Raw genomic sequence first — 27068 nt, 5'->3', positions numbered from 1 at the left:
ACAATAATTAATGACTGAGGGAAAAGAAAACAGACCCAGACTCTGAAAGCAAGATGGCTGCCACCTGACTAACTCTCAGAGAAGTCTCTGACACCCCATCATCTGGACACGCATGTCTCATTGCCCACTGCTACACTGAAGCCACCTCTATGGGTCATTGGCCCACTAGGCTGTAATTCTGGGTACCTAGTCCTGTTTCTGGTGACCGGCCTACTGCACTGAGGCTCCCGCTGGATCCCACAGTCTTTCTTATATTCCCCCCAGTGACCTGTCTTCCTGCATCCCCTCAGTCGCCAACGTCACCAGCCACAACAGCTTCCTTTCTGCACCTCACACAAGAACGTTCCAAGCTCATTCTGTCTTGAATTAGAGGCCTCATTTCTTAAATGTTTTCTTCCATGTCTCCTCATGCCCTCGAACATCGATCACCTCAGAGAATAAACGTTATTACCCCCTCAACCCTCCACAAATTCCACCCTGCCTCAGTGTCTCTCCTTTGACTTCAGACTACAATACCATGTGGTATTGACTGTTTTATCAACATTGGTCACCTGTGATCAGAACGTGAAATAGGCCATGAGTCACAAGCAGGGCCTTTGTCTTCTTTACCTCAGTGCTTCTCACTGCCTGAGAGGGAAGGCTCTCAGTGACTGTTGGCTAGCAGCACACAGTTCTGTTTGGAAACAGCTCCAATGAAAGAACGTGAGAGAAAGAGCTCCTTCCATCCTCGCTTACATTGTGTTTATGTTACCTGAGTAAAAGGCTCTAAAAGTTGAGGTGCCAGATGGCACCAGAGGATCTCCCAGGTGGGCCTTTGAAAACTCCAGGGCGGACGGTCTCGTACTTAGCCTCCTCAGGTTTGCTAAAGAAATGCCTTCTTCAGCAGCTGTGCTTCTAAGGAGTACGGAGACGAGGGTCAGGAACCTTCCACAGCTTTGTCATTAATGGTGATCTGTGTGATCTAAGATAAGCAGCGTCCTCGTCATGGCCTGTGACTTCCTCACTGCAAAACTGGGTTGGGCCTATCAGGGATCTGTGGTTCCCGAGCAGTGACTGGTAATCATCCATTTATAGGTGAGGCATGTCCAGAGCCAGGGTAGACTCCAAGACACTTCCCCCTCCCAGCAAATCCACTCTGGAGATGAAATTAAGGCACAGAAGGAATGGTAGGAAAACAGAACTTAAAATATGGAGAGTAGCACATAATCAAGGAATATTTCAAGTAAGCTCAGCAATATTGATAGACCCAGGCACAAGCCCTAGAACCAGAGCAGTCTTCCCTTCAAGAAGTGAGAACACCAACCCCAAACACCTTGTCTTCAGCTCTTCTCTGTCTCCTAGCTCACACTCTCATTCACACACTCACACTCTCTCCCTCTCTCAGGGTTCAGCTCACACTGTTCAGGGTTCAGCTGCTTCTCATTTAATTGCATCCATCTTGCTGTAAATAACAATACAAATATCTGAATGGTACTTGCCGAAGTGAAAAGAATCTTGCAATGGAGATGTTTAAATAAATTTTTATTTAAATGTTTGAAAGTAGGATGATGCAGTGGATTTGACAGTGAGAGGATGGCCCATTTATTGTGTTTCTTTGACTTCAGCAAATTTGTAAAAATCCACCACTTATTATCAGAAGACTATCAAAGTATAGCTGCCTTCTCCCAACTCCTCAGTACATGTTTTTGTGGCTGCTTTGTTTTCAGTAGATTTCACTCCAAGTAATAGATTGCAGCAAATTGAGTTCAGCAGCAGGTAAGAGAATCCAGCTGGCCTTAGATGAAAAACGTACGAAAATGAAAAACATGCTCTTCTGTTTTGTAAAAAAAAAGTCTCAAAGGAGTATTTATATTAATATAATTATCTTCTATATCTGTTGATTATTATTTATTATTATCAACTCCTTGTGTATGTATGTATATCTATACATACATATACATATATATATATATATATATATATATATTCCATTTTAAGAATATTTCCGGGTGTAAATAGGTTATGTCACTTAAAATACTTGAGTACCACTACCTGGAAGTCAAAGTCACTGTGTGATAAACTCAGTCCATGCCCAGAGATTATGATCAGCATTATGGTGTCTCCTTTGAAAGTATCTTAAAGACACTATGGCTATGATGAAACACCACAAGTAAAGCAACTTGGGCAGGAGAGGAGGACTTTGTTGTTGATTTTGTTTGGCTTTCATGTCCTGAATAATTGTCTACTGAGGAAGCCAAGGCAGGAACTCAAACCAGGTGGGAACCTGAAGGCAGGTTTCTCATCCTTGTGGCTTGCTCAGCCTGCTTTCTTATAGAACCCAGGACCACAGCCAGGGACAGCACCACCCATAATGTGCTGGGCCCTCCCCCTTCAGTCAGTAATTAACCAAATGCCCAACAGGGTTGCCTAATGCCCACTCTTATAGAGGCATTTTCTCAGTTAAGGTTCTCTTCCCTCCGATAGCATTAGCTTGTGTCAAGTTGACTTGAAACTATCCAGGACAACTAAAGGTTCCCAGAGGCTTTGTAGGAGGACGATTGAATGGATGACAAAAGCCAAAATCATCAAGCAGAGGAAGAAGAGCTGACCATAAGACCAGGAACACCCAGAAAGGTCACTGTCACCATCATCCTCACCATCACTGTCATCATCATATCCTTGCACTACATAGCAGGATATTTTGCACTTGTGGAATAAGAGCAGAAGCATAAACCTCCAGATAGCATGTTTAGACAAAAACACCCTAAACCTCTTAACAGTGCAGTGGTATAAACAGGAAAACTATCTCACGTGGGAAATGAAGTTACGATCCAGAAACAGACAACTTCCACATAACAAGGAAAAGAACAGGGGAATGAGAAAAATTACACGGTCAGACCAGAAGATCCAAAACTATGAATAACAGACCTCTGCCAGCCACCAGCAGAGGGACAGACACACCAGACCAGTAGGCATGAAGGTTCTTGGTCCCAGGAGCTTTGGTGTTGCTGCAGGTGGTTAAGACCATAAGCACATTTGCTTGGGTCTTATGATGTCTGTTTATTGTGTTAGAAACTAAAGCTTGGAAATAATTAAGCTATCAATGCATAGGATAATAGTAATAAACCCACGCATTTTGGCAAACAATTTTATGACTTTGTGCTTTGTGTTTTGTTTGGATACCATTTTACATTTTTTTGAAGCTCTCCTTACTGTTTATCCTCATAGCATACATCAGCATCACCCCCCCACACACACACACACACCCCACACACACCCAAGCCCTGTTCTGCTCCTGCTTTCTGTGAGGCAAGCCAGATCACACAGCCTCTGGCAGTGCTCACGGTACTCTGAAGAGAACATGGACAAAAAGCAGCATTTTCACAAATTAATGTCCTATGCTGTAGCTCAAGATCACATCCAAACTGGCTGCATACATGATCAAAGACAAGACCCAGAGCTGACCAGCACGGAGCCTCAGAATTCTGCTAGGACAAGATTCTAAAAGCTTACAGGAAAAAAAGAAAGTCACACAGAAGACCAACTGGGGAGAACGGGGATAGCAAATTTTCAGTAGCAGTTTTTTAATCCAGGAAGCCCCATGAACATTCAGAGACAATCACTCCAATCAAGAATCCCCTGACCCATGACATCATCAATCCAGGTGAAAAAAAGGACGTTTGCTGAAGAGGAAGACTCAGAAGATTCACCTCTTCTCGCCCTCACTCAGGAAGCTTCCAGAAACTGTGTACTCTCGAAGGAGAGAATCACGGGAAATGGTAGGGAGTAAGACTCGCAGCACAGAAGGCAAACCAGGGTGACGGGTCCCCAAGATCCATGCAGCACTGCCCAGCAGCGGGAGAGTGGCCCGTGCTGGCAGGACAGTACTGTGCAGACTCAGGATAGAAGCCTCCCACACTTCACACACACACAGTAACAGTACACCACCAAGAATAACATCACCAGAAAAAATGTTTGCTTGGCTTAGTTGAGATTTATTCTCCTCACACACAGTTAGGCAGCTAATTTTTGTTTAAGATTTTTTTTTCAAATGCTACAGTTATAGGACTGTATAAAAAGGTAACAGGTCTCCCTTTTCCTCAACCATGTTTTTTTTAATTCATCTGCACAAATAATATCATATCTAATGATATAAAAACAAGTTGGTAGCAGTATATGTCTTGAGAGAGATTATTTTTAAATCCAAGGAAATAATAATTCTACAAGAAAGGAAAATAAATCATGATACCTGCTAAACCTAAACTAGGAATGTTATTTCCATAGTATTCTCATTGTGTTGAGTTGTAAATCTGAGCATTAAGGTAGTCTGATTGCAAAATACATCTGGTTAAAAAGATTATGGGTGGGAGTTTAAAAAATAAATAAAGAAGCAATACTAAAACAAAAAATAATAATAATAATAATGAAAACCCATCATCAACATGCTCAGAAATAGGAACCTGCTCCAGCAGAAACAGTAAAGCCTTCTCAGCCGAGGCCAGCAAGAATTTGAAGCACAAAGCAAGGGAGTATTTTATTCTAATTCCCATAGAACAGTTTGTCTTCTTATTAAATGTATAGCATATAACATTGAAAAAATAAGCACCCGGCTGGCATTAAAGTGCGCATTATTACAGAGCAGCTTGGCAATGTGCCATGTAACCAAGACTGTCTAGTGTGGAAGCAATTCCACTTTCAGAGTTTTCTGCAACATTAACACTGAGAGATTAAACGGTTGGTTAAAGGAAGAGCCACGCAACACAGTGGTCCTGCCACTAAAACGTCACGAGTCTGCATCTGAGAAGAGGATACTTCCTCTCTTGGTGTATCTGTCCTTTGAGCAGTCTTTCCCACTAATATTCCTCTGTCAGTAAGTTTGTCAGTATTATTTGAGCATCTTATTCTTCAAATGCTTCAGGGATTCCTTGAGACTGGGGATGTGCCCCTTTGCTCGTTGGTGGGGGAGAGGGGCACACACACCCTGCACTGCTTGGGTACCTAGGCCCTTCGTCAGTGAATGAATGTGTGAGCATTTTGCAATTGGTAACAGATGTCCAGGATACTTGACTCTTCTGCAGGCCTTATCTCTGGTGGGAGAACTACTTGTCCAGTCTACGTCTAAACTCCTGCCCTGCCCATGACCTTGGACAACTCTTATCTCAGCCTTGGACCCAGTGGCAATAGATCTTCTGTGACCCCATTTCCTGATTTTTTTTTTTTTTTTGTAAAAGCCATTAGAAAAGTTTAAACTTTTAACTTCTGAAAATTGTCCTCAACCTGAAGACTACCGTTAATACTTCCTGGCTATGTGATGTTGTGTTTTGTTTTGTTTTATCAGTGAACTTCTTCAAGACCTGGAAAACTGTGAAAATGATCCTGTGGCCATAGCAGAATGTTTTGTGTCCAAGGTAAGCAGCCCACATTTTTCAGGGCCAACCAAGGCAAGACAGAGAGTGCAACTTGTTTAAAAGTTAGAGTAATGGTTATTCAGCACTGAAAGGAGCTAGCCAACTAGTCATGCACCTTTTCTGTTAGGTTTTCATTTTGTTTTGTACACACACACACACACACACACACACACACACAGTTACAGGAAAAAGAAAGTGATGCTAGCTCTATTTTTCCAAGAGTTTGTATGGCAGTTGGATAATGTTATTCATTCTTTCCTTGGAAAGACTTAAAGTTTGGGAGGGAGAATCTGGACTAGAGAATGTAAAGATAAAAATGCATTTAACACCCTCTAAAACAGCAAAGAATCTACCTGTTTTATGTGTCTTACCTGTGGTATGTGTGGCACTAGGACAGTCACTGCTGTTATCAAGGGGTAAGAAACAGCAAAGCTTATTTCCTGCATTAGAAAATACCCTGAGGTATTTTGTGTGTGTGTGTGTGTGTGTGTGTGTGTGTGTGTGTGTTCTTCTTTTGTGTCATTGGCGGTTTAGAAAAATGCAAGACACAGGCTTGACATGAAGCAAGTTCAGGCTCTGAACTTGGAAGGCTGACATTGTGCAGTACCTCAGGCCATCCACGTGCCGCTGCCTGGCAGACGTAGTGGCCTGTCTTATTCCGGTTGCACTTTGGGACTCAACAGCTTTTCTCTGTGAAAGCTCTGTCTAGAAGAAATTATCTTACGGGAAAGCTTCGTGTGATTTCCGGGACCGTGTGAAGGAGTGGGCGAGTTTTACCGTGTGAAGGAGTGGGCGAGTTTTACCGTGTGAAGGAGTGGGCGAGTTTGAAGCGGAGTTCTCAGCAATGCTTTGGAAGCAACCGTCCGTCAGCGCCTCATTTAGCGCTGACGGTGAACCGAGAAGGTGCTGCAGCCGCTCCTGGCCGTGGACTCTTCCACACTGTTCGTTCTGATGGCCACAGACCCACCCACGTGGCTGGGAACTCAAACCTAGCAACTCTGTAGCTTCGATGGAAGTCACTAGAAGGCAATCAGTAGGCCTGTATAGAACGTCTCCTGTTTTGTTTTTTTAATAGCTTTGTGTGTGCACCCATGTAAAATGTTGGTGCATACATGCTTACACAGTTTTTTACACAGCTGCCCTCTTTGTGATAGATTCTTTGATAGGGCAGGAATTTTAAAAAAAAGAAAATGGAAACAGTAGAACTGGTGTTGAAACAAAGAGATAGGCTGAGCGTTTCAAAGGGACGTTAAGCAGAGCGTGTGCGTTACACGGACGTTTTAGGAAACTTTCGGCTTTTGCTAACTAACTCTAATCACAAGCTGATTAAAGGGGTTCCAGTGTTCGCTTAACTCTGGCTTAATTATTCACATAAAAGTTTGTTTATGAGCCTCCCTGCCAACTCCCAAATCTCATTTTTCATTGTAATACTGCCAAGTTTAATTAGAAGACCAACTTCAGCGCTCAGCACTTTCACGTGGGAGCAGGCGTTGGGAGGGGTGCCGGCCGGCCCTGTGCTGCCCGCCTCTCACTCGGCACCCTGACATTTAGATGAGGCTGAACTGCCACCAGCTGCTCTGCTCTGAGAGGAATGGAAAATTGCTTTAATTGAGAGGTCATTAGCAAAAGACATAAAGCTGGCAGTTGATTTCTGCTGTTATCTGAATCGCTGGGGCTTACACAGTCATCTTTGACCTGGCTTACTTTTGTGCTAAGTGTAGGCTAGGGAAGTCCACAGCCAAAGAAAGAAGACGCTGTTCCGTCTTACCGACTGCTTCCAGAAGAATAAGGATGGCAGCTGGCCTGAGGAACGGAAATAAGCATGTGCTGCTGGGCCTGTTGCCCCGTGTATACTGATCTGCAATCAGGACTCTGGAAGCATCTTGAAAGACTCAAGTCTCCCCCAGATTGCCTTCTCGGCCACCCTCATGTTCATCTCTCATTGGGCTGTCAGGGGGGATTGTTCTGAGCAGCATGAAGGAGAGATTGAATAGCTTATGACTCTCCCTTCGCCAACTCTCCCTCGGTGCCCAGTCACCTCCTACCTCCCATGAGTGCTTTCCTCCTTTCCTGGCTGACGAGTATGAGCACACATAGACACCAAAAGATGCAACAAGCACCCACTGCACATAAATGCATGTGTGCACACACACGTGTGTACATATATACACACAGGCCCACACACACCACATATTGGAATTATCATCAAGAATTTGCTAGCATTGAAATGTTACGTCAAGTCACTGTCACATTCCCCATATGCTCCTTATGTACTATGTCCAAGAAAACATCCGTAAAGTCACAGACTGTAAGGGAGGGAGAGATGTGTGGTAGAAAGGCGCTAAAATCACACAGACTTCCTTTCTCTGTCACCCACTCAGCAGAATGGGTGTCCTGTGTGTTGTCTGACAGGCTCTACCTTATAGCTTGGCTTTTTGCATAATCGCCTCATTTCTGCATCCTCTCTAATTATAATTTGAAGGAGCTGAATAACTAGAAAACAGTATCTGCTTTTTTTCTAATTCGTATAATATATTCCCCTAAATGCATCTTTAAAATTATTTGGGCTGGCATTATACAATAACTAAGGACATTCAAGCATTAATAAGACTAGGAACTATTGCTGTTTGGCTTTTGTTTTTTTGTTTTTTTAATAAAACCATTGTTTGTGGGATCTGCAGATGCTTGCACATCTAAGGTCAAACCTGCATTTAATCCTCTGTTAAGGCACTAATGGAGAAGTCTCTAGAATGGGAGCTGAGTCACACTGAGGCATCCTGGGCCTTACTGGGACTGGGTGTGAGGCTGACTATAGAACTCAGCTCCAGTGTGTCTTCAGGAAGTCCACTGTTTTCAGTGTGGCAAGCTCCACGATTCTAAAGGTCTCCAAGTATAAGGAAAGGTAGCTGGATACTGTTCTGTCCCAGGATGAGGAAAGAACAGAAACTCCAAGTTGGTGTAGAGCATTGGGAAAGCTCCATCCGCCACACACCTGAAGGGCCTGAGCAGAATGCTTTGCTTTGTTTATTCCTGAAGGCAGGGCTGTCCTGTACAGCCAGTAACTGCCTAAGTCAGTATGTGGAAAGGCCCAGGTGGTGGCTACAGCAGGGCAGCTGTTTGCAGATCTAATGGAATAGTATTTGCTGTGTGAACCTGTGGGCCCACGAAACCTATACATTTTCAAAAGAAGCCAAAAATTCGAGTTGTTTATAGTCTCCAGTGCTTAGAAGTTGACAGCTAATCTAGGATTCTTGTCAAGTGCTATGTTGGAAAATGTGGTTCTGGGTGTAAAACACCGTTTAGGCTGTAAGGAGACAGATTCAAGTTGGCCTTTATGCTATGGAGAGGAATCTGGCCAAACCTGGTATTTAGAAATAATTTACTTGGTCACCCATCAATCCTACTTCCAGAAAGCTATTCATAGGATAAACTGACAAAATTTCAGCGAGTCTGAATGAGACTTGGCAGTAACACTTGATTCTCCGAAGACGAGAGACAATGTGAAGCAGGAGCTGCTTGAATGGTTGTGTATTCACGCAGACGCTGAGTGCCGTGGAACAGCGCAAGCAGACAGGGATCTCTCCAAACACTGCTGTGGAGAAGACACAAGCTCCCCAAGTGTGGTCCCTGGACCTGCAACATCAGCATCCCAGAGGAACTTGCTAGAAATGCTTGCAACCAACTAAATGAAAATCCGGTGTTCGGTCCAGCAACCTGTTAGCATACACCTTCCAGTGATGTCACTCACGCTCATTCCTACAGTACGCTGTGCTTATCTGATGAAAGGATGTCTGTGTTTAAAAACAGGGTAACTGAGAAGATTAAAAAATAGGAGAAAGGAATTGAATGTGCTGGCATGAGACTGAAGAAGTTCAAGGTCATCCTCAACTACATAGCAAAGTTGAGGCCAGCCTGGGCCATATACACACACAATAGGAAAGGAAGCAATCAGCTAGAATAGAACAAAGTGAGTTATCTTCTGGAGTATGTATTTATTTGACTGGCTGTGCATACATACAGACACACACATACACACACATTAGTCAAAGACCCCAAACTAAGGCTTTAAAAAACAGGCTCTATATACCAAGAGTAAAATGAAAGAAACACAAAAAGGTGTGCATGCGGTTGGTAGGTAGCCACAGTGGAAATTCTGATTTGGACAATGTGTGATGGCCAAAATACAGCCAACACGTACTTTATGATGTTCCTTTTCTCCTGAAAAAATTATAGAGTGTGCTGTGGGATAATGCAAGGAATTGCTGATGTTAGTGCCCTTGAGAAATGAAATTGCTAAGAGAAGTGAAATATAGGTGCAGGAATTCCCCAGTATGAAGTCCTTATCCCAAATGCTTAGGCCCAGAAATGTTTCATATATTTTTAGATTTTGGAACTTTTCCTATGCATAATGCAGTATCTTGGGGAAGGGATCCAGGTGTGAACCCAGACTCCAGGAACGCTTCCTCTGCACCTAGGCTGAGGTTATTCTGCACAATATTTTCAGTGCAGCTGTGTCCTGCACTACCCATTGCATGAGTTCAGGTTTGGGGTTTTCACTTGTCACATCATGCTCATTCTCAACGATTTAGGTTTTAAATGTTTTCTTTTAATATTGTATCACTATGGACCAAGCCTAATTTAAATCTCTTAGAAAGCAACAAATTTTTTTTAAATTTGTCCATTGAAAAGCCCTAAAAATAATGACTAAGCCAAGCTTGAAGGTCACCAACACCCAGACTGGCCTCCAAACACTGCTTCCTACCAAGGTTCCGGGCTCTGGGAAGCATGGGTGGTTTGGAAGCACACGGATGATAAGGAATGTCTTATCACACATAAAACATAGAGCTTCTGAAGATGGTGGATCTTGTCGTAGAACGCAAAGAGGCCGGTATCCAAAGGAGTGCCCGCCAGCCAAAGATAGTGGACATTTGAACACCGGACAAGTGTGACGACATCTGAAATTAACTAAAACCCAAGTGGCTGGGCACACCTGCAAGGGATTTTTTTCCTTAGTTAAATTATTTGAAGTGGGAAGAGCCACTTTTAATCCAGATCTTTTGAGACAGGAAGAGCCACCGTTAATCTGAACCATAGCTTCTGTTGGCAGCCATGAAGAGAAAGGTTTGCTCTCTTTGGCTTGCTTGCTCTCACTCTCATTGGCCAGACCATCCCTTCACTGGCATTAGAGCCTACTTCTTTGGGATTCTGGTGTAAACTGAAGGCAGTTGAGACATTTAGCCTCATGGACTGATCAACTACTAGATTCTTGGACCTCCTGTTGATGCCCAGACAGCCATTGTTGGACTGGCTTGACCACAGCCTGTAAGCTATTCTAATAAATCCCCTTTCAGTACGTAGATACGTAGGCAGGCAGGCAGACAGACAGACAGAGAGAGAGACAGGCAGGCAGGTAGACTTTGTTTTATAAATTCTGTTCCTCTAGAGTACCCTGACTAATACAATCAGTAAAGATAGTTAATTGAAAACAACTGAACCTCATTAACTAAACTGTTCCTATTTATTAACTTAAAGTAACATTAAAAATCAGATAGGTCCTTTATAGGATATTAAGAAAGCAATATATTATTCTAAGAATAATGAATAAAAAAAGGAAAAACTGAATTAGAAATGTCACCATTGGTAAGCCCTGATAACAGACCTAGCAATAATCATCAGGGCCTGTTAATATCACAAAAAATATGTACAGATGTTGTTTGGTGGAAGCACAAAACAGCCCCATGGTGCATTTTACCAAATTATGAAAATGAGGAGTACAGTGGACAGGATGCACAAAGGGGACCCAGGACCCCTGAGCCTGACCATGTGGATGGAATGAATGGTCTGGTTTCTTCAACAACTGAATTGCAAAGGAAGAAACTGTGAGGAGGATGTAAAGATGAGTGGAGGGTAGAATCTGGGATGCTGGGATTCTGGCTCCCACCCAGCGTTACAAAGCAAGCAAGCAATCACAACCAGCTGATAACCTTTGCTGTGTATGAACCTTCTTTTGGGCTTCAAATCAAACAGCAAAATGTGAAAAGGAAGGAAATCAGGAAAAGAAGGAAATGTGACTGGTTAGTGGTAAACTTTATACCATGGAATTATTTAAGTCTGATCATAGAATTGTGATGCCTCTTAGCGATAGGGCCTGGTGAGATGGCTCCGCAGTTAAGAGCACCTGCTGCTCTTTCAGAGGACTGGCTCACAAACCTCTCATATCTGGGGATCTGAGCCCTGTACGCGCACCATGCTCACATGTGATTCATAGACACATGCTATCAAAATACCCACATCCTAAAAAAATTAAAATAAAAAATTTTAAGTTCTTAGAGACACACAGTAAAATATGTATAGGTGACAGGATGTGTCATCTAGAATTTCCTTCAGGGTGATGGTGGGGGGAGGTCAAGAGGAGCAGGTAGGCTATAAATCTCTACATGATTGTCAGGTTAAATGGTGGCTGCCTGAATAGTAACCATGTCATCCTCTCTAATTTTTCTATGTTTGAAACATTCTATAATTATTTTTTTATAGAAACAAGAACTTAAAATTTAAAAAAAATTAAGTTAAAAAATTAAACAACACAAGAAATAACTGTCTTGGAATCTCCTGTGGATTCTGCACAAAGCAGTTTAATGGGAAATGTGGATTTGCAGCAATTTTCCTGTGGCTCTTACTAAGAAAAGAATTCTAGTTCAGGGTTTGCAAGAGCCAGTAATTCTTTGGCTTGAGTCCTTCTTTCTGACAGTTGCCCAATCAAAAGTCTGAAACCCTAAAACTCGCCTTGCACTTTCTGTAGATCTGTTTCTCGGCAGTGTAGTGTCTGTCTGCCCATGGCCATCCCTACTCTTTTACTGCATGGCCACTGAGCCTGCCTGGAGAAAGAATGCAGGCTGTATTTCTTCCAGGCAGCCTTCCTTGAGCTCCTGTGTTGACTCAATGGTTTCTCCTTGTGAGTGCCCATCAGAGCCAACATTCACCTGCCTGGGAGCACTGAAAGAATGATGCTGAGGTCTTCTATTTATCCATCTGGCTCACAGTGGTCAGTGTTCCCCACTCATCAGTAAAAGGACTCGTTAGTTGGCATCACTGCCCGTTTTCTGGGGTGTTCTTCCCAATCAGTAATTCAGTGAAGTCCCCCACACCTTTCCCTGATTGTGTATGGAATGTTTTTCATCTTTGCCAACTTTATCTAACTGAGAGAAGTGCAAATGGTTCTTGTTCACCAAGATGCAAATGAACTGGGGTGATGGATTTTCCCTTCTCGCTTCCTTCTTTCCTGTTCCTCCTCCTCTTCTACTTCTCTTCCCCCGTTCTTCCCTCCTGACCCTCCCTCCCTCCTTCCTTACATTCCCTCTATTCTTTTGTTCCTCTTCTCTTCCTATACCTCTTCTTCTTTTCTCTCTTCCCTCCCTCTGTTCCCCCTCCATCCCTGACTCCCTCCCTTCTTTCTTTTTTAGACCTTCTTACTTTGTAGTTCAAACTGACCTCAAGCTCACAGCCTTCCTGGCCCAGTCTTGCATCATCATGACTGAGCTGACAATTCGTTTCCTATCCTCTACCCCAGTCCACAAAAGGAAAAAGCCAGTTTCCTATCTCTTTGTGAAATTCATGTCTTCATTCTTTGTTAATCACACCTGCGTGGGCTGTATTTCTTTCTCTTTTGATCCGGTTTTAAATGTCTGATTGATTTCCTCATTAATAGGCAAAATAAGATAAGAAACAATGCTCTTTTCATGTTTGCATTGAGTTGTGACCCTCCCTTTCTAAAGAATTGTCTGAATCAGCCAGTATCAATATGTTGTTTCCTGTAATAAGAATTCACAGCTGAAGAGTTAGTACACCTTGGAGGTGGAGATTGGAGGGCAGGGGTTGATAGGTCCATTTGTCAGTCAAACCTTTATTGCTTTTGAGACATGGCTGCTGCGGTAGATGTATGCAGGTGAGTAGACTTTAGTTTTCATGTGATGTACAGAAGGAGAGAGAGGTCAATAGACACTATTAACTAACAGGAAGACACAACACGAACTCTGCCCTGGTGACTGTAAGCCAGACAGATAAACAGAAGATGTCAGCATCACTTGGTCATTGCTCCCAGACAGATGGGTGCTGTGTATGGTGGATGTTCACAACAAGAAACTGCCGAGTCAACCCAGGAGCTCAAGGAAAGCTGCTGGGAAGATGCACAGCCTGGATTCTTTCTCAAGGCAGGCCCAGTGAGATAAGCAGGAATGGCCATGGGCAGAGAGAGCTCCGTATGCCAGGCTTGAGGGTATCCAGGAGTTTTCTGGTCTCCCATACAAACTCCAACATAGTCTTACCGTGTGATGTCTAAATATAACCAACCTACTTATACTTCCCTGACACACACATGCCCACCAGAGTGACCATAAGCCCCTTGGGGCAGAAATTTTATTTCCATCCTCTTCCGGTTTCTCTTCAGATTCACTGGGATACAACAGATATTCAGAGTGTTTGTTGGACTTATGTGAGCTCAGTGGGCATGGATGGTGGCCGCACAGGCTCAGGGGGTGGACCACTATGATTGGAATGATAAAAGTCTCATCACTATTTCTTGTGTTGTTGCTGAGTGTTGTTGTCTGTGCTTTGGGACTCATGGAAGTCTCCTCTGTTTCTTTGTAGAGTGAAGAGTTCCACATTTATACTCAGTATTGCACCAACTACCCAAGGTATGTCTTGGAAAGGAGCGGGTTTCTTCTCTCTTTCATGTTGTTTCGAGTCTTAGATGCCATTTCGGGCACTCTATGCCTGGCTGGCAAGTGCTGAAGACCATGGAAATGCAAAGGTGCTGAGAACAAGCTGTGGGCATCTCAGGCATTGGTTGATGCCGTTGGACTGGCATGCACTGTGAAGCTGGAGCAGGAAAAACTTCATGGAAGATCCTGAATAAGACCGGGAATGCCACTGCATATCTCTGAAGGAAAATGGACACATTCACATTGTTGTATCGGGCTATTTCTCTGTTATGTGTGTCACATTTTGAGACTGAGTTTATATAACCCAGCTGGGGAGAAAAATCTCTGGTTTTGCTTGGTGAACTTTATGAGATTTCCAAGTTTTATTAAGTTCAGAAAGGACAGAGCATGAGAAGCCAGTGTGAGGAAAGGGAGCTTCCAGCCTCCCCCAGCTGTTGGCTCTGTTTTGCTTGTTTCCAAGATCAGTGGTAGGAGGTCAGTTTGAGGAGAAGCCTGGACATGTACTGATCACTGAGCAGCAAGAGCTGGAAGACAACTACCTACAATTCTAGACCTTTCTGTGTTCTCCACAAGACATGTATTGAGCATTTGACTCCTGAACAGTGTTGAAAGGTATAAAACCAAATGCTGAATCAAACATTCACAGTGATTCACAGTGATGCAGAGATTCTCGAGGATTAAAGGAACCCAGGACATCCACTCCAGTGCCAGGAACCCAATGAAGTCTCATCAGATGCAGACCCACCACCGCCCCTTCCTTCTTCCCAGTCTATGGGTGAGCCTGCTAAGGGTCATGACCAACGGACTCCACAAGGATCCCGTAGCTGATGGATGGCCCAGTGAGGCTATCAACCAAGTTGCTCCAGCCTCAGGCCACCCACCACCATATCTTTATAAAGTTTCGGAGCTTGGTTGTGAAGCGGTGACTGCCAGACGCCTGCAACCCAGCCAGGAGGGTGAGGGTGACTAGCACATTCCTGTCAATCTTGGCAGACATGGCCTCCAGGAATACAGTATACAGTCGGATCCTTCTGCTGAAGGGAAAACAGACAGACACCCCCAACTAGAAAGACTGGTGTGCGGCAAGAAGCCTGACATTCAGAATTACTTTTAACAACTACCTGCCATTGTAAAATGTTAGTCCCCTGTAAGCAGTGATCAAGATGTGACACCATGGTTATTCATTTGGAAGAACAGCCATGCCTTTCCCAGGTCCCTGTTTAAAACAAAACGAAAAACCACATTCATATTCAATTGTTGCCCTAATCCTCATCTATAGACACACCCAGAGTTTGCAGGCTGCACTTAAGCATCTTTTTTTTTCTGACACAGTGTGAACTATAAAATGCCCCAACTAAATCTCATGGTCCTTATGCCAAAATGCCATGCAACAGAGGAACCAAAGAGCCAAGTCACAGCCTTTCCCCAGAAATTCTTCCCAAGCAAAAGGGAAGATGTTCGAACTGACCAATCAGCAAGGCGCTGGGTCTGGTGGACAGAGGGGCTGGCTTGGGAGGGCCTGTGTGTGCATTTCACTGTGAACATATTAACCAAAGATGTAACCTCATCTAGACACTCTTCCAAGTCACACATGCAGAAGGTGCTAGTGGCTTGCCTATGGGGCACTATGATTTACCACGATGGGCCGTTTTGGGATCCTGGGAAAGCCAACTCATTTGTGCGAGAAGGATGTTAAGAATTTGTCATCCATGCTGCACTATTCCATGCTTAGTGCCAATTGGCAGGAATTGTAACCAGCTCTCCAGCCTTCAGGCAGCTTGTATGCTCTAGAGGGGCAGAACCCACTAAATACATTAATGAAATAGTATAATAGAGGAGATTAGATACCTAAATAGAAATTAATATGGAATAGACTCAGTAATATGTAGTGGCTAAGCTGAAGACACAAAGTAATGAGAAATAGACCTAGTGAGGATAGTTAAGGACAGTTTTTTGGAGAGTGTGTGTTTTGATTTTGAGTCTGACTTTAAAGAAACTGGCATTAACAGAAGGATGTTCTTAAGGAAGAAGGCACATCCAGTACTTGCTCAGTGTGTGGCTTTAGTAGCCACAAAGAAATTTTTTCTGTGCCTCTGAGACTTGAGAGTCCCGTTTCCCTGTCTTAGCAAGCCAAGAGTACCAAGATTTTCTTCCTACCTGAGACCCAGGGTGGTGATCCTAAATGTGACCGGCACCTTGGCAGGTGACTTCTTTCTTCATACCAGTCACACCCAGTGATTTCACTGTGAAGAGGCACAAGTCACTCCCTCCTTCCCCCAGGGACAGGTACAAAGGAGGTCAGCCATTGTCTGCCTCTGCCTGAGCCATTCCTGAGATTTCCGGGAACACAGAGTGTGTGGCCCTCATTGTAGCAGATTCCAATCTTGAGCAAGAACTTGGGCTGCCGGTCATCCACCAGGCTACTGACCAACTGCACCTAACTCCAAAGGACTTCAGAGAAACGCCCAGATCTCACAGGAAGAGTTTGACAATCGGGACTCAAGGGAGAGATAAATCCACTCGAACGGATATTTTCTAAAGCAATTGGTACAAGGGGATTCTAACAGCTTAATTACAAGACTTTCACTTAACGGCTTTCCAAGAAGTCTCATTTTGATGTTTGGCTTCATCTGATTATCTCAGTTAATCCTGAAGACAAGGCACGGACTTGGGGAGAAAAAAAAAGAATAAAGTGGTTTCTGCCCACATTCCAGTTGTACCACATCAGGATTTTAATTTGCACACGTGTGTGATATCCAATCCTATTAGCTAGCCTGGTGTTTCAGCTGCTGCTTTAAGATGCACAGAAGCTATGTGTTACCCTGAGGGCTGCAGAAGGGACACGAGGCCCCTTTTCTAATGTCCTGCAGTGAGAAATGAGAAAACACTAGAGAGGGAGGCGGGAGGGTAGAGAAGGCACGCTTCACGAACCACCAGGGAGGATGGGTGACTAATGCCCTGATGGAAGGCCAAGAATGTGCTAAAAAGCAACTGTTCTGTCTTAATCCATGGATGCTGTGCTTTCTCACCTGACCTGTGGAAACTGAGTCCAGATGTGCAACATGATTAGTAAACAAACACATCTGGATGTGGCATATGGAGGGGCTAACATTCAACAGAGATGTCTTTTGCCAAGCTATACTATGTTGGTACGGGCCTGTGTGCCCTTGAAGCCTGAGCCCATGGTACTATATTTCTGAAGTCGGGTTCCTTCTCTAACTCAGTCCATCCGAAGGGATACCTTTTTAAACTTGGCCCAAAGCATTCTAGCCAGGAGCTAGCTAGAATGTGGCTACCCAGCCCATTTTAGGACATTTCTACCGAGATTGGCATTCAGACCTCAAACGCCCATGAAAAACATGGCGCCACGGTGATGAAAAGCGTGTGCTTCCCTTGCAGGTCTGTGGCCGTGCTAACTGAGTGTATGAGGAACAAGATACTGGCCAAGTTCTTCCGGGAGCGCCAGGAAACTCTGAAACACTCACTACCCCTCGGGTCCTATCTCCTAAAACCAGTTCAGCGGATTCTCAAATATCATCTCCTTCTACATGTGAGTCTCGGCCTGGGCTATAGCACTTACTTGGCAAGGGTTTGGGTTGTGTATATTAAATTTGGGGGCAGGGGTAACACCAGAAAATGCTGTGCTCATATGGAAGCATTTTCTACACTCATACTTCACAACTGACTGATTTTCTTAGAGATTCCTCAAAGATGCTAGGGCTACAGCCCCACTGATGACAGCCAAGATGAAAGATTCACTTGAACTTGGATAGCGACAGGGCTGGGGAGGGGCTTGTCCTAGACAAGGTCCGTTTCAGGCAGGGAACAAGCATCTAAATGAAAAGCAGATTCATTGTCCTGTTTTGTTTAATTTCCACGAGGCCCAGTTCTGTAGCAGCCGGGAGGGAGCAGTGTCTGCCATACATCGGCCCTTTCATGAGAGAACAGAGAAAGTGCTCTAAAGGGGGAGGGCAGATGCACAGGGCCGTGAAGGAGCTCTATGGGTCTTAGCCTCACTTCTGGCTCTCTGCCTTTTCTGTCAGTTTCTGCTGCTTGTATGAAACTCAAGGAGGAGTCCCAAACAAGTTGGACACAGGGCTAAGATTCTCAGCTCTCATCCTCTAATGAAATGTGCAAAGATGGAGAAAGTTCTGTTGAAGATAATTCCCATTCTGCGAGTAGGACTTGCTTTGCTTTGCAGTGGGGGCAAGGCAGAGCCTCAGGCTTCAGGAGTGGAGCTCCGAGGCCAGGCTGTCTGCCTCCAGGTCCTAAGGGCTACTTCCACTGTGGCCCGTGGCCACTCAATAAAAATGGGGTGGCATCTGTAATTTGTTATTTTGTATACTAGATTAAGAACCTTTTCCTGGTTAGGGCATGAGCGCATGTGTGGTTGCGTGTGTTCCGTGTGTGTGCCTGGGAATACTAATACATGGGGCAAAGCAGAACCAGCCATGGCAGCAGCGGAGGAAGAGGATGCCCCCCCCAAGGGGCCGAACCCCTGAGTAGGGCAGGGTGGGGCAGGCGTGACCTGAATGTAACATATGTCTGGAGATGGCTCGGGGGGCTGTGGTCAGCATGTGCGGCCACCTGTATTGTTGGCCCTGTCTTCATCGGTGGCTGGAGACATCGCCAGACCAGCAACAGTGCCCAATGTGTAAAGCTGGCATCAGCCGGGAGAAGGACCCTCTTTATGGGCGAGGGAGCCAGAAGCCCCAGGACCCCAGATTGAAAACTCCACCCTCAGGGCCAAGGAACAGCTCCAGAGAGCAGAGGAGGGTTCCAGCCATCTGGTGATACCAGGGGCTCTCACTTCTTGGTTGGTGTTGGCTTTTTCACCACCATGTTCAATACCCAGGATCCTTTCCGGAGGGAGCGGGTGTGGATCAGGGGCAGGGCCACAGGGCCTCCAGCTGGAAAGATTCCCCCTCCTGTTTGTCACCATCTCCTCTTTCTGGCTGCTCAGTATTTGAGCTGTGACCTGCCTACCCACCTCTAGCTAGAGGAGAATCCGTATGTGGGGTCCCTGCTGGCCCGTCCTTGCTTTCGGACTACCTCCTCACTTCCATGGCCCATTTCTGTTTGCCGAGGCCGCCTTCAGGAGGGCCTAGGCAGGAGTGACCAGGCTGGTCGGACGGGAGCCTCTCCCCCGGGGGAGAGCAGCCTACAGACGGGCGTGCAGGTCTGCTCTCCAATCCTTTGCTCTCTCACGGGTTTCTTGATTTGATGCTTGTTACAGATAATAATAATAATAATAATGGACATAAAATGTTAAAAAATAATCTTTTTCTGAAGGGGTGTTAGAAGCAGAAGCAGGATAGAAGCTTTGGTATCATCTTCAGCTAGACAGAGGGTTTAAGGCCTGCCTGTGCTACATAAGCCCCTACTTCAGCCAACCAATTAATCAATCAATAATCAAATAAATATTTTAAATAAAGGAATTTTAATCTGGAGCCCCACTTTATCGGCATGTCCGGTATCTTTCCCATACAGATACTAATCAGGCCCAACCCTGTCTTGCTTCCAGGCTCAGACAAGATCAGGCATGTTCAGGGCAGCATGACCATTGACTGTGAATAGTGTCTCTTATGAAATGATTCTAGGTTTCTAACTTGGGCAATCATTTCTGGCCTGCTGAGTTCACATATGTAAATTTTTACCAAAAATTTCTCCATCTTCTTGCTTAAGTAGCTCATCCTAGGAGACTCATCTGTCATCTTATGAAAGCACACTGGAAATAGTTCCCTCATTTTCAAGTGAACCCTAAGGACCTTCTAGATTTAGTGGGTTAAGTTTGCCAAATCAGTGTCTGGATAATTGCTGAAAAAGCAACACCTACCCCAGAATACGTCTCTGCTAAACTGTGTCACTGTGACATATAGGACATGAGTCTTCTTGAGAGCCTGGTAGCCATCAAGAAAAATCCAAGATCTCAGCTCTTGTGAATAATCAAGATCTATACAAAACTTAATTGGTGTTTATAAATGACTGTTAATGAAGGAAAGGGGCATGTTAACTGAATTAATCCCAGATCGACTTCTTGTTGCATTTGAAATATTTTTGCTCTTACGTGTAGTTTGGAATCTCCCTCTAAAATTCACAGCATCCCAGAGCTGATCCCACACGCATCCTCACAGGATACCCCCTGAACTTCTGTCTAGGTACTGAAAAGCAGAAAAGTCTCTTAAAGTAAAAGAAGAGTGTCACCCAGACCTTGGTTTTATAGCACAGTTTCCTAAGACATGGCAGCAGCTGGGCCTGAGAGTTTGGAAAGAAAATGCAGATTCTGCCCATGGTCAAGCTTGCTGAAAACTTAAATACTCAGTTTTTAACAGTGTTGCCTTAAAGTAATGGGAAGAAGCCTCAGTATTATACCAAAGCTCCAGTCACTGCCTTTTCGAGAATTATGTATGACAGGTGTAATAAAGCATCTAATGAGTGAGTTTTTACTGCTGTCAATACTGTATCCTTTAGTATCTGCAGAGGACCAATTCCAGGTCCCTCCAAATGCTGAAAGGGCTATTCAAATCCCTTATAAGAATAGCATAGAGCGCTGTAATGAACTTGCTTTTTAAAATAATAAAACAAGAGAATGATTTGCAAAGAATTTACATACTTTCACCCCTACATTAGGCTCTAAGTCACCTCTAGGTTGTATCTAGCATAAAGGAAGCGCTGTGTTTGTGTAGCTGTTATATTGCTTAGGGAATAGATCTGCATTTAGCATGTATAGACTTTTTTGCATTGTTTCCAAAAATATGATCGCTGTAGCTACAGCTAGCCTCTGGTAAATATGGCTATTCTCAGTCTACCGCTGTCTAAAGCAGTGAATGCGGGACCCACGGATGGGGGAGCTCATTTACTAATGTAGATTGCTGTTTTTAAGTCGGTGTTGCTTCAAATTAAGCATGTATTGAGCCTGGAGATCTAGCTCAATGCTAGAACACTTGTCTGGCCCTAAATTTGGTTCCTAGTACCAAAATGGGAAAAAGAATTTTCTATACCACCCATCGGAGAAGATGAAAAGAGCAAATGACCGGGCCATCTACTGAGAATCATCCGGGTCCAGGAGACGTGGAAGCAGTAAAGAATCCTAACAGGGGTTGTGCCCTCTCCTCCCTCCTTGGGATTATGAAACTTATGATAATGCAAATTGTCCTGACAGTCAGAGGACGCTTCTTGAACCTTGAATGCTCTAATCCCCTTAACACTGAATGACCTCACAAAAGCGGACCCCATCTCTCCCTTCTTCCCTTCCTCCCCTCTCTGGTGATGAGAGCTGAGGGTCAAACCCAGGGCCTATGTATCCTGAACATGCTCTTTCGCTAAGCTTTAAGCAGCGTGTCCCCTAGATACGTTTAAGTAATGTTTGTGTGTGTATGGTTTTTGTTTGGTTGCTTGCTTACTTGCTTGGCTTTTTTGAGACAGGGTTTCTCTGTGTAGCTTTGGCTATCCTGAAACTTGCTCTTTATATCAGGCTGGCCTCAAACTCACAGAACTCTCAGAGGCCCCCACCTCCTCCTCGCCTCCGCCTCCGTCCTGAGTACTGGGATTAAAGGCGTGCACCACCACTGCCTGCCTATGTAATGTATTTTTAAAAGATTTTTGTCTTTGAGAATGAGGACTGTATTATTACTAAGCCCCCTTTTTACGCTGGCGACCATTGCAAATACAGTATCTCTGCATGGTTAATGCAGGGTTTATGCCTTTGTACAGGGACTGTAATATACTTTCATTATTCCTGCCCATTCTGGGATTTTTGTGGTGTGTAGTTATGGTAAAATTATCTCTTAAACTTAAGGGATTATGGTGATACATAAATAACACATATGTATGTATGTATGTATACGTGTGTGTGTGTGTGTGTATAAAACTATACCTAAAGAAGCCGCTTGCTTCACTGACAACATAAAGATCTAATAAGATTTCTGTCTGTCTGTTTTTAGGAAATAGAGAACCACCTTGACAGGGACACAGAAGGCTATGACGTGGTGCTAGACGCCATAGACACGATGCAGCGAGTGGCCTGGCACATCAATGACATGAAACGGAAGCACGAGCACGCCATCCGCTTACAGGTGAGCACACAGCCGGGTGGCAGTGCCCAGCAGGTGCTCCTGCAGGCCGCCGCCTCCCAAACCGTACCTTCAAGCCTGCACCAGCAGAGCCCCTCACTGCTGGCCCTCACCAGTTTTCCCCGAAGACGGGGTAGGACGTGGATCATGCTGACCAGTGGTTAGGTAGCCACACAAGACAAACTCAATCACTTTTAAACTAATAGTTTTCTTATAGCTCCTTTGATGACCCTGAATAAATATGAGTCTCACAAGGCTCTATTTTATATCATTATAAATCAGTAGTTCTTGCTGAAAGCAATTTGCTCTAAAATACTTAAGGATTTTGAGACAGGGTTTCTCTGTGTATCCCTGACTGACCTGGAACTATCCCTATACACAGGGCTGGCCTCAGACTCACAGAGATCCTCCTGTCTCTGCCTCCCTGAGTGTTGGGATTACAGCCCCTATTTCTCTCTCCCTAGTTTATACGAACCTGTGGTACAGTATAAGGGTACTCATGGGGCAGGTGACTCAGTTGGGAGACTGGAGCCTGGAGCAGCAACTCTGCATTTCGGTTGAGACATGAGTCCAAAGCACATTGTTTTAGCCTCTTCAACTGTCAGTTATGACAGCCAGGTGATGGGTCTGCTAAGTTCCGTCCAGCACCAACATCATGAATCCTAAATTCTCCAGAACGTTTTTCCCTCTCAGGAACTTTTGATTATGTCCTCAACCCCTCAAAAAAATGAGCCACTTAAAAGGGGAGCTGGGGAGAGGGCTTGGTGGTCAGGGGCAGCTGCTGCTCTTGCAGGGATCCAGGTTCAGTCCCAGGCACCCACCCAGATAGAGAGTCACAGTTGTTCAGCTCCCACACCATCTTCTGGCTCTGTGACAGCAGGCCCTCGCATGATGCACACAGGAGCACAGATGTGCCAAAGCACTCAAACACAGAGAGTAAAAATATATAAATCTTTCTTTAAAATTAGCTGCATGTGACCCAGCAGCTAATTCCGGTCTTGTTTGTGACCTTCCAAGCGAGACAGAAAGATGCAGGGTGAATCCACTGACAACTCAACTCAGGGAAGGGTGCACTTTTTTCCCCTCATAAATTAGAAGAAAATCAGGCGATCAGAGTTTGGTGTGATGTCGCTGCCTGTCAAAAGTCAGAAGACAGCGTTCTGTTTTTCCAGGTTATGTTACTGATGTTTTCCCAGCATTAACAAAAAGTTTAATCATCCAAGTGTTCTTTCTTACAACTATGTCAGACGTCTTTAGTAGAGTCAAAAATGGCTAAACAGCTAATTTTTCATACTGTGTCAATCTGCATGACATTTTGAAGACAGCACTAAATCGGACCCTGTCTCAAATTTTATTCCATCTCTGCCATTTCTGTTTCTAGCCAATAAAATTTACTCTGTATAGTATGGTGAACTTTGGAGGTTTTTAATCCACAGAGGAGAGGAAGAGAAAGGTTAGAAAAGGATCTCATCTCCGATAGTGCCAGTGTGCTGACCACCTGTGGCTTTTGAAGGGTATAGCTGCTGCTGCCAGCTGTGACTCTGGACCATTCAGGACCGACAATGAGCAGCTAGCAAGTCAGCAGCTAAAAATCCAATTCATTTCGGTTAACCCTCATGAATATGATTTGTCAGTCACCATCCTTGAGTTCAATGACAGATACCTGCAGTTTGCCTGGTGTTTAATTCAGGGAAATTCTCCTTTTCTCAGGAGATCCAGAGCTTGCTAACGAACTGGAAGGGGCCAGACCTCACCAGCTACGGGGAGCTGGTGCTTGAGGGAACCTTCCGCATCCAGAGGGCGAAGAACGAGAGGACGCTCTTTCTCCTGGACAAGTTGCTGCTCATCACGAAGAAGAGAGACGACACCTTTATGTACAAAGCTCACATCCTGGTGGGTCCTCCTCAGGTGGCTGTGAGGCCCGGGGTGGCTTGGGCATCCTAGCAGTGTGCTCACCTGCTGTGCTCTCCCTGCAGTGTGGCAACCTCATGCTGGTGGAGGTCATACCAAAGGAGCCGCTCAGCTTCAGTGTCTTCCACTACAAGAACCCCAAGCTTCAGCACACAGTTCAGGTAACAGGTGGGCCGCCACCAGCCCCCCACAGAGAAGAGGCCTGCAGGGGAGAGGGGTGCAGCCACCATCTCTAGGTCGCCTCATGTCTCACCTTTTAAACCTCACCCTGTAGGCCAAATCCCAACAAGACAAACGCCTCTGGGTCCTGCACCTGAAGAGACTGATTCTGGAGAACCATGCGGCGAAGATCCCAGCTAAGGTACGCCATAACGCCAAGAGGGCCCAGGCCCTAGCAAGGAGTCTGGCAGGAGGCAAGGCATAGCTTCACCGGGGAGCCTGAAATCCCAGCACTCAGGAGGCTGAGTCAGGGGGAGTCACACACAAAACCCTGTCTACAGAAAGACATTTCCCAGGTTACGTTGACATAGACAGATAGATAAAAAGGAGCAATGACACCCACCAGATATTTACATTTTGGGCTACGGAGCCAATGTTGCTAACTGCTCTTTTTTTTTTTTTAAACTCCTTGAGGATTAAAGAGAAAAAAAGTTAAAGCCCATAAGGAAGCTCAGAAAACTAACAGAAAATTCTGGGGACACCTCCCCGCCGCCCCGACCAGGAGCCCTCAGTCTCACGTGGCTGTGTAAGGTCCCTTGGGAACAGCGGGAAGCCAAGCCCAGTTTGGCGGGAAGGAATTTACCAGGAGAGAGCCAGCTGCCCGCCTAACCCAGATCTGTTTGCTGGATGTGGGGAAACAATAGTGCTGAAAGCCAGGTGGCCAGGGCGGGGAGGGGGGTGGAGGACAAAGTGTTCAGTGGAGGACAGGAAGGAAAATGCCCCCTGCTTTCTTGAAGGATGATGAGGAATGTTCTTGCGAAGCTGGGGAGAGGGAGGGGAAACCGGGCTAAGACAACAAAGTAAACAAAACAGGAGTGACACCCTGCTCGCCAAACACAGCTGGCGCTGGGACGCGAGGGCCAGGAGGTAGGGCGGGCATGGGGCCCGGGGAAGTGGAAGCCGGCCGAGTAGTCCATGGAACCCAGCACAGGGTGCCCCAGATGCAAGACAGGTCACCCAGGCCAAGGAAACAGACGCCACCCTCTGGGATTGTGTCTGAGTTGCAGGAAGTGCTCCAGGTTGGGAGTTAACCAGCTCACGGAGGAGGCCAAACCGGTTAGGTGGGAGCAGAGTAGCATCTGGCCGGGCGGGTGGAGGTGGAAATTCAGGTTCTGGCAGCCCAGGATTAGGAGAGGCAGTGGGTTGATGGGGTGGCCCACAAAAATGTATAAAGGAAACAAGGACTCTTGGGAATCCCAGCTAGCCACCTGCTGGGGGAGGGGCACTTGGACGACCGCCAGGGAGCGTAGGAGCACGGTGAGGACCTGGAGGGGGTACCTGAAAAGGAAGGAGAGGGGAGCAGAAAAGCAGGCACAGAGTGTGGAGTTGGAACTCAGAGTATTTGCAGTGGTTGAAAGAAATTAGAAACAGGCTGGCTGGGGGCTCTTTCCCCACGAAGTTCAAAAAGGTGCAGTTTAGAGAGCAACACAAAGCCAGGCCTGCCATCGGGTGAAAAACGTGGTGAAGGCTATCGATCTGTCGGGGAAGACCAGGAGGCAACAGGGACGAAGAAGGCCGTTTGTGGGGGAGGTGGAAGGAAGGGGCCCTCGTTAGTACGGAATGGTAGAAAGCGTTGAAAGCATGTTTCCCGGGCTAGGGTAAGTAATGAAGAGTCATGGCAGGGGAACACTGAGGAGAATTAGGAGACTGTGATGGCGTGAGTGATGAAGACATAGGGATGAAGCAGGGATGGGGTTGGGATGTGCTGAAGAGAACGGTCACGCAGGGTGACTCAGACCATTTAAGACCCGCCTGCGGCTGCTGCGGGAATCAGTGTGATGGCATCATGACAAACCACCTCGCAATATGGAAACTGCCATAAGGAACTATGGCCCCATGCATTCCTGGGGGGGGGATGGAGCTGCAGGACAGATGGTTCCCACAGCGAGGAGAAGGGCGCTTGGTCATGAGCCTGTAGCTGCGGTGACTGTGACGCCAGGCAGAGTAGAAAAGAGACTTCTGGTCTGTGAGAAGTCCAGTTCAGAGAGAAATGTGGAGTCTGTAGCTGGGGACCATTCCTGGTACCCTACCTGGAAGGCAGGGTAATCCTGGTGTGTCCAGGCTCTAGGATGAGCTTATTGCCTTCCACGTTGGCACTGTGGAGTTGAGGAGAAACAGTTGTTAGAGATAAAGGAGCAAAAGACTAAAGGGGTGAGTAGCCATCAGTGAGGATGGAGGGATATCCATGATGGGACCAAGAGAACAGAGGAAGAACAGAAAATGGGATCAGAGTCATAAGAGTGCTGCTGGATGGGAAAAATCAGGAGGGATTCTGGGAAAGGAGAAATTTACCTTTGGTGTTGGTTGGTTGCTTGGTGACACAAGGTCTCACCATATAACCTTGGATCTGGAGTCCCCATCCCCCACCCCAACCTCAGCCTCCTGAGTGCTAAGACACACAGGAGAGCCCAGTATGGTCAGCTTGCCTTCTACGTGTTTTGAGAAGATTCCTAGACCGGTCTGTAGGAGCTGTGCCAGTGAATGGCTTTACGTTCAGGAAATGGATAGGCAGAGGTGTGTGCTTGGACCGAAGTGTGAGTTTCTTTGCGTCAGTCGTGGGATACAGGGAACTCCTGCATAGCAGTGACTGACCTCTCTCGTGGTTACTCAGAGGCCATGCCCTTCTGCAGGATGGCACCATGTCTTTGATATGCCCCACCCACCGGTTACAAGAATTCTGGGAAATTGCTTAACAAGATTCAGAAAGGCAATTACAGGCAATTACCAAATGAAACAGCTTACTTGCCTGTCCTCTTCTACGC

General features: G+C 45.5%; 1 protein-coding gene and 1 pseudogene across 11 annotated transcripts in view; both read left to right on the top strand.

Annotated features, from left to right (window-relative positions):
• The window catches only part of Plekhg1 (pleckstrin homology and RhoGEF domain containing G1), a 208500-nt gene that overhangs the window by 161777 nt on the left and 19655 nt on the right, over nt 1-27068 (top strand). For all 11 annotated transcript variants that reach the window (XM_060373155.1, XM_060373158.1, XM_060373157.1 and 8 more), the window contains 7 exons: nt 5318-5387; nt 14031-14077; nt 17504-17654; nt 22048-22179; nt 23887-24069; nt 24153-24248; nt 24362-24448. In XM_060373155.1, the coding sequence (XP_060229138.1) occupies nt 5318-5387; nt 14031-14077; nt 17504-17654; nt 22048-22179; nt 23887-24069; nt 24153-24248; nt 24362-24448 (766 nt within the window). The remainder of the gene's footprint in view (nt 1-5317; nt 5388-14030; nt 14078-17503; nt 17655-22047; nt 22180-23886; nt 24070-24152; nt 24249-24361; nt 24449-27068) is intronic.
• On the top strand, nt 18443-19393 carry LOC110552872 (E3 ubiquitin-protein ligase RNF5-like; annotated as a pseudogene).

Source organism: Meriones unguiculatus, chromosome 20 (genome assembly GCF_030254825.1).
Source record: "Meriones unguiculatus strain TT.TT164.6M chromosome 20, Bangor_MerUng_6.1, whole genome shotgun sequence".
Taxonomy (NCBI): Eukaryota; Metazoa; Chordata; class Mammalia; order Rodentia; family Muridae; genus Meriones; species Meriones unguiculatus.
The sequence above is the reverse complement of the archived record's forward strand: the minus strand, read 5'-3'. Positions and strand labels throughout refer to the sequence as shown.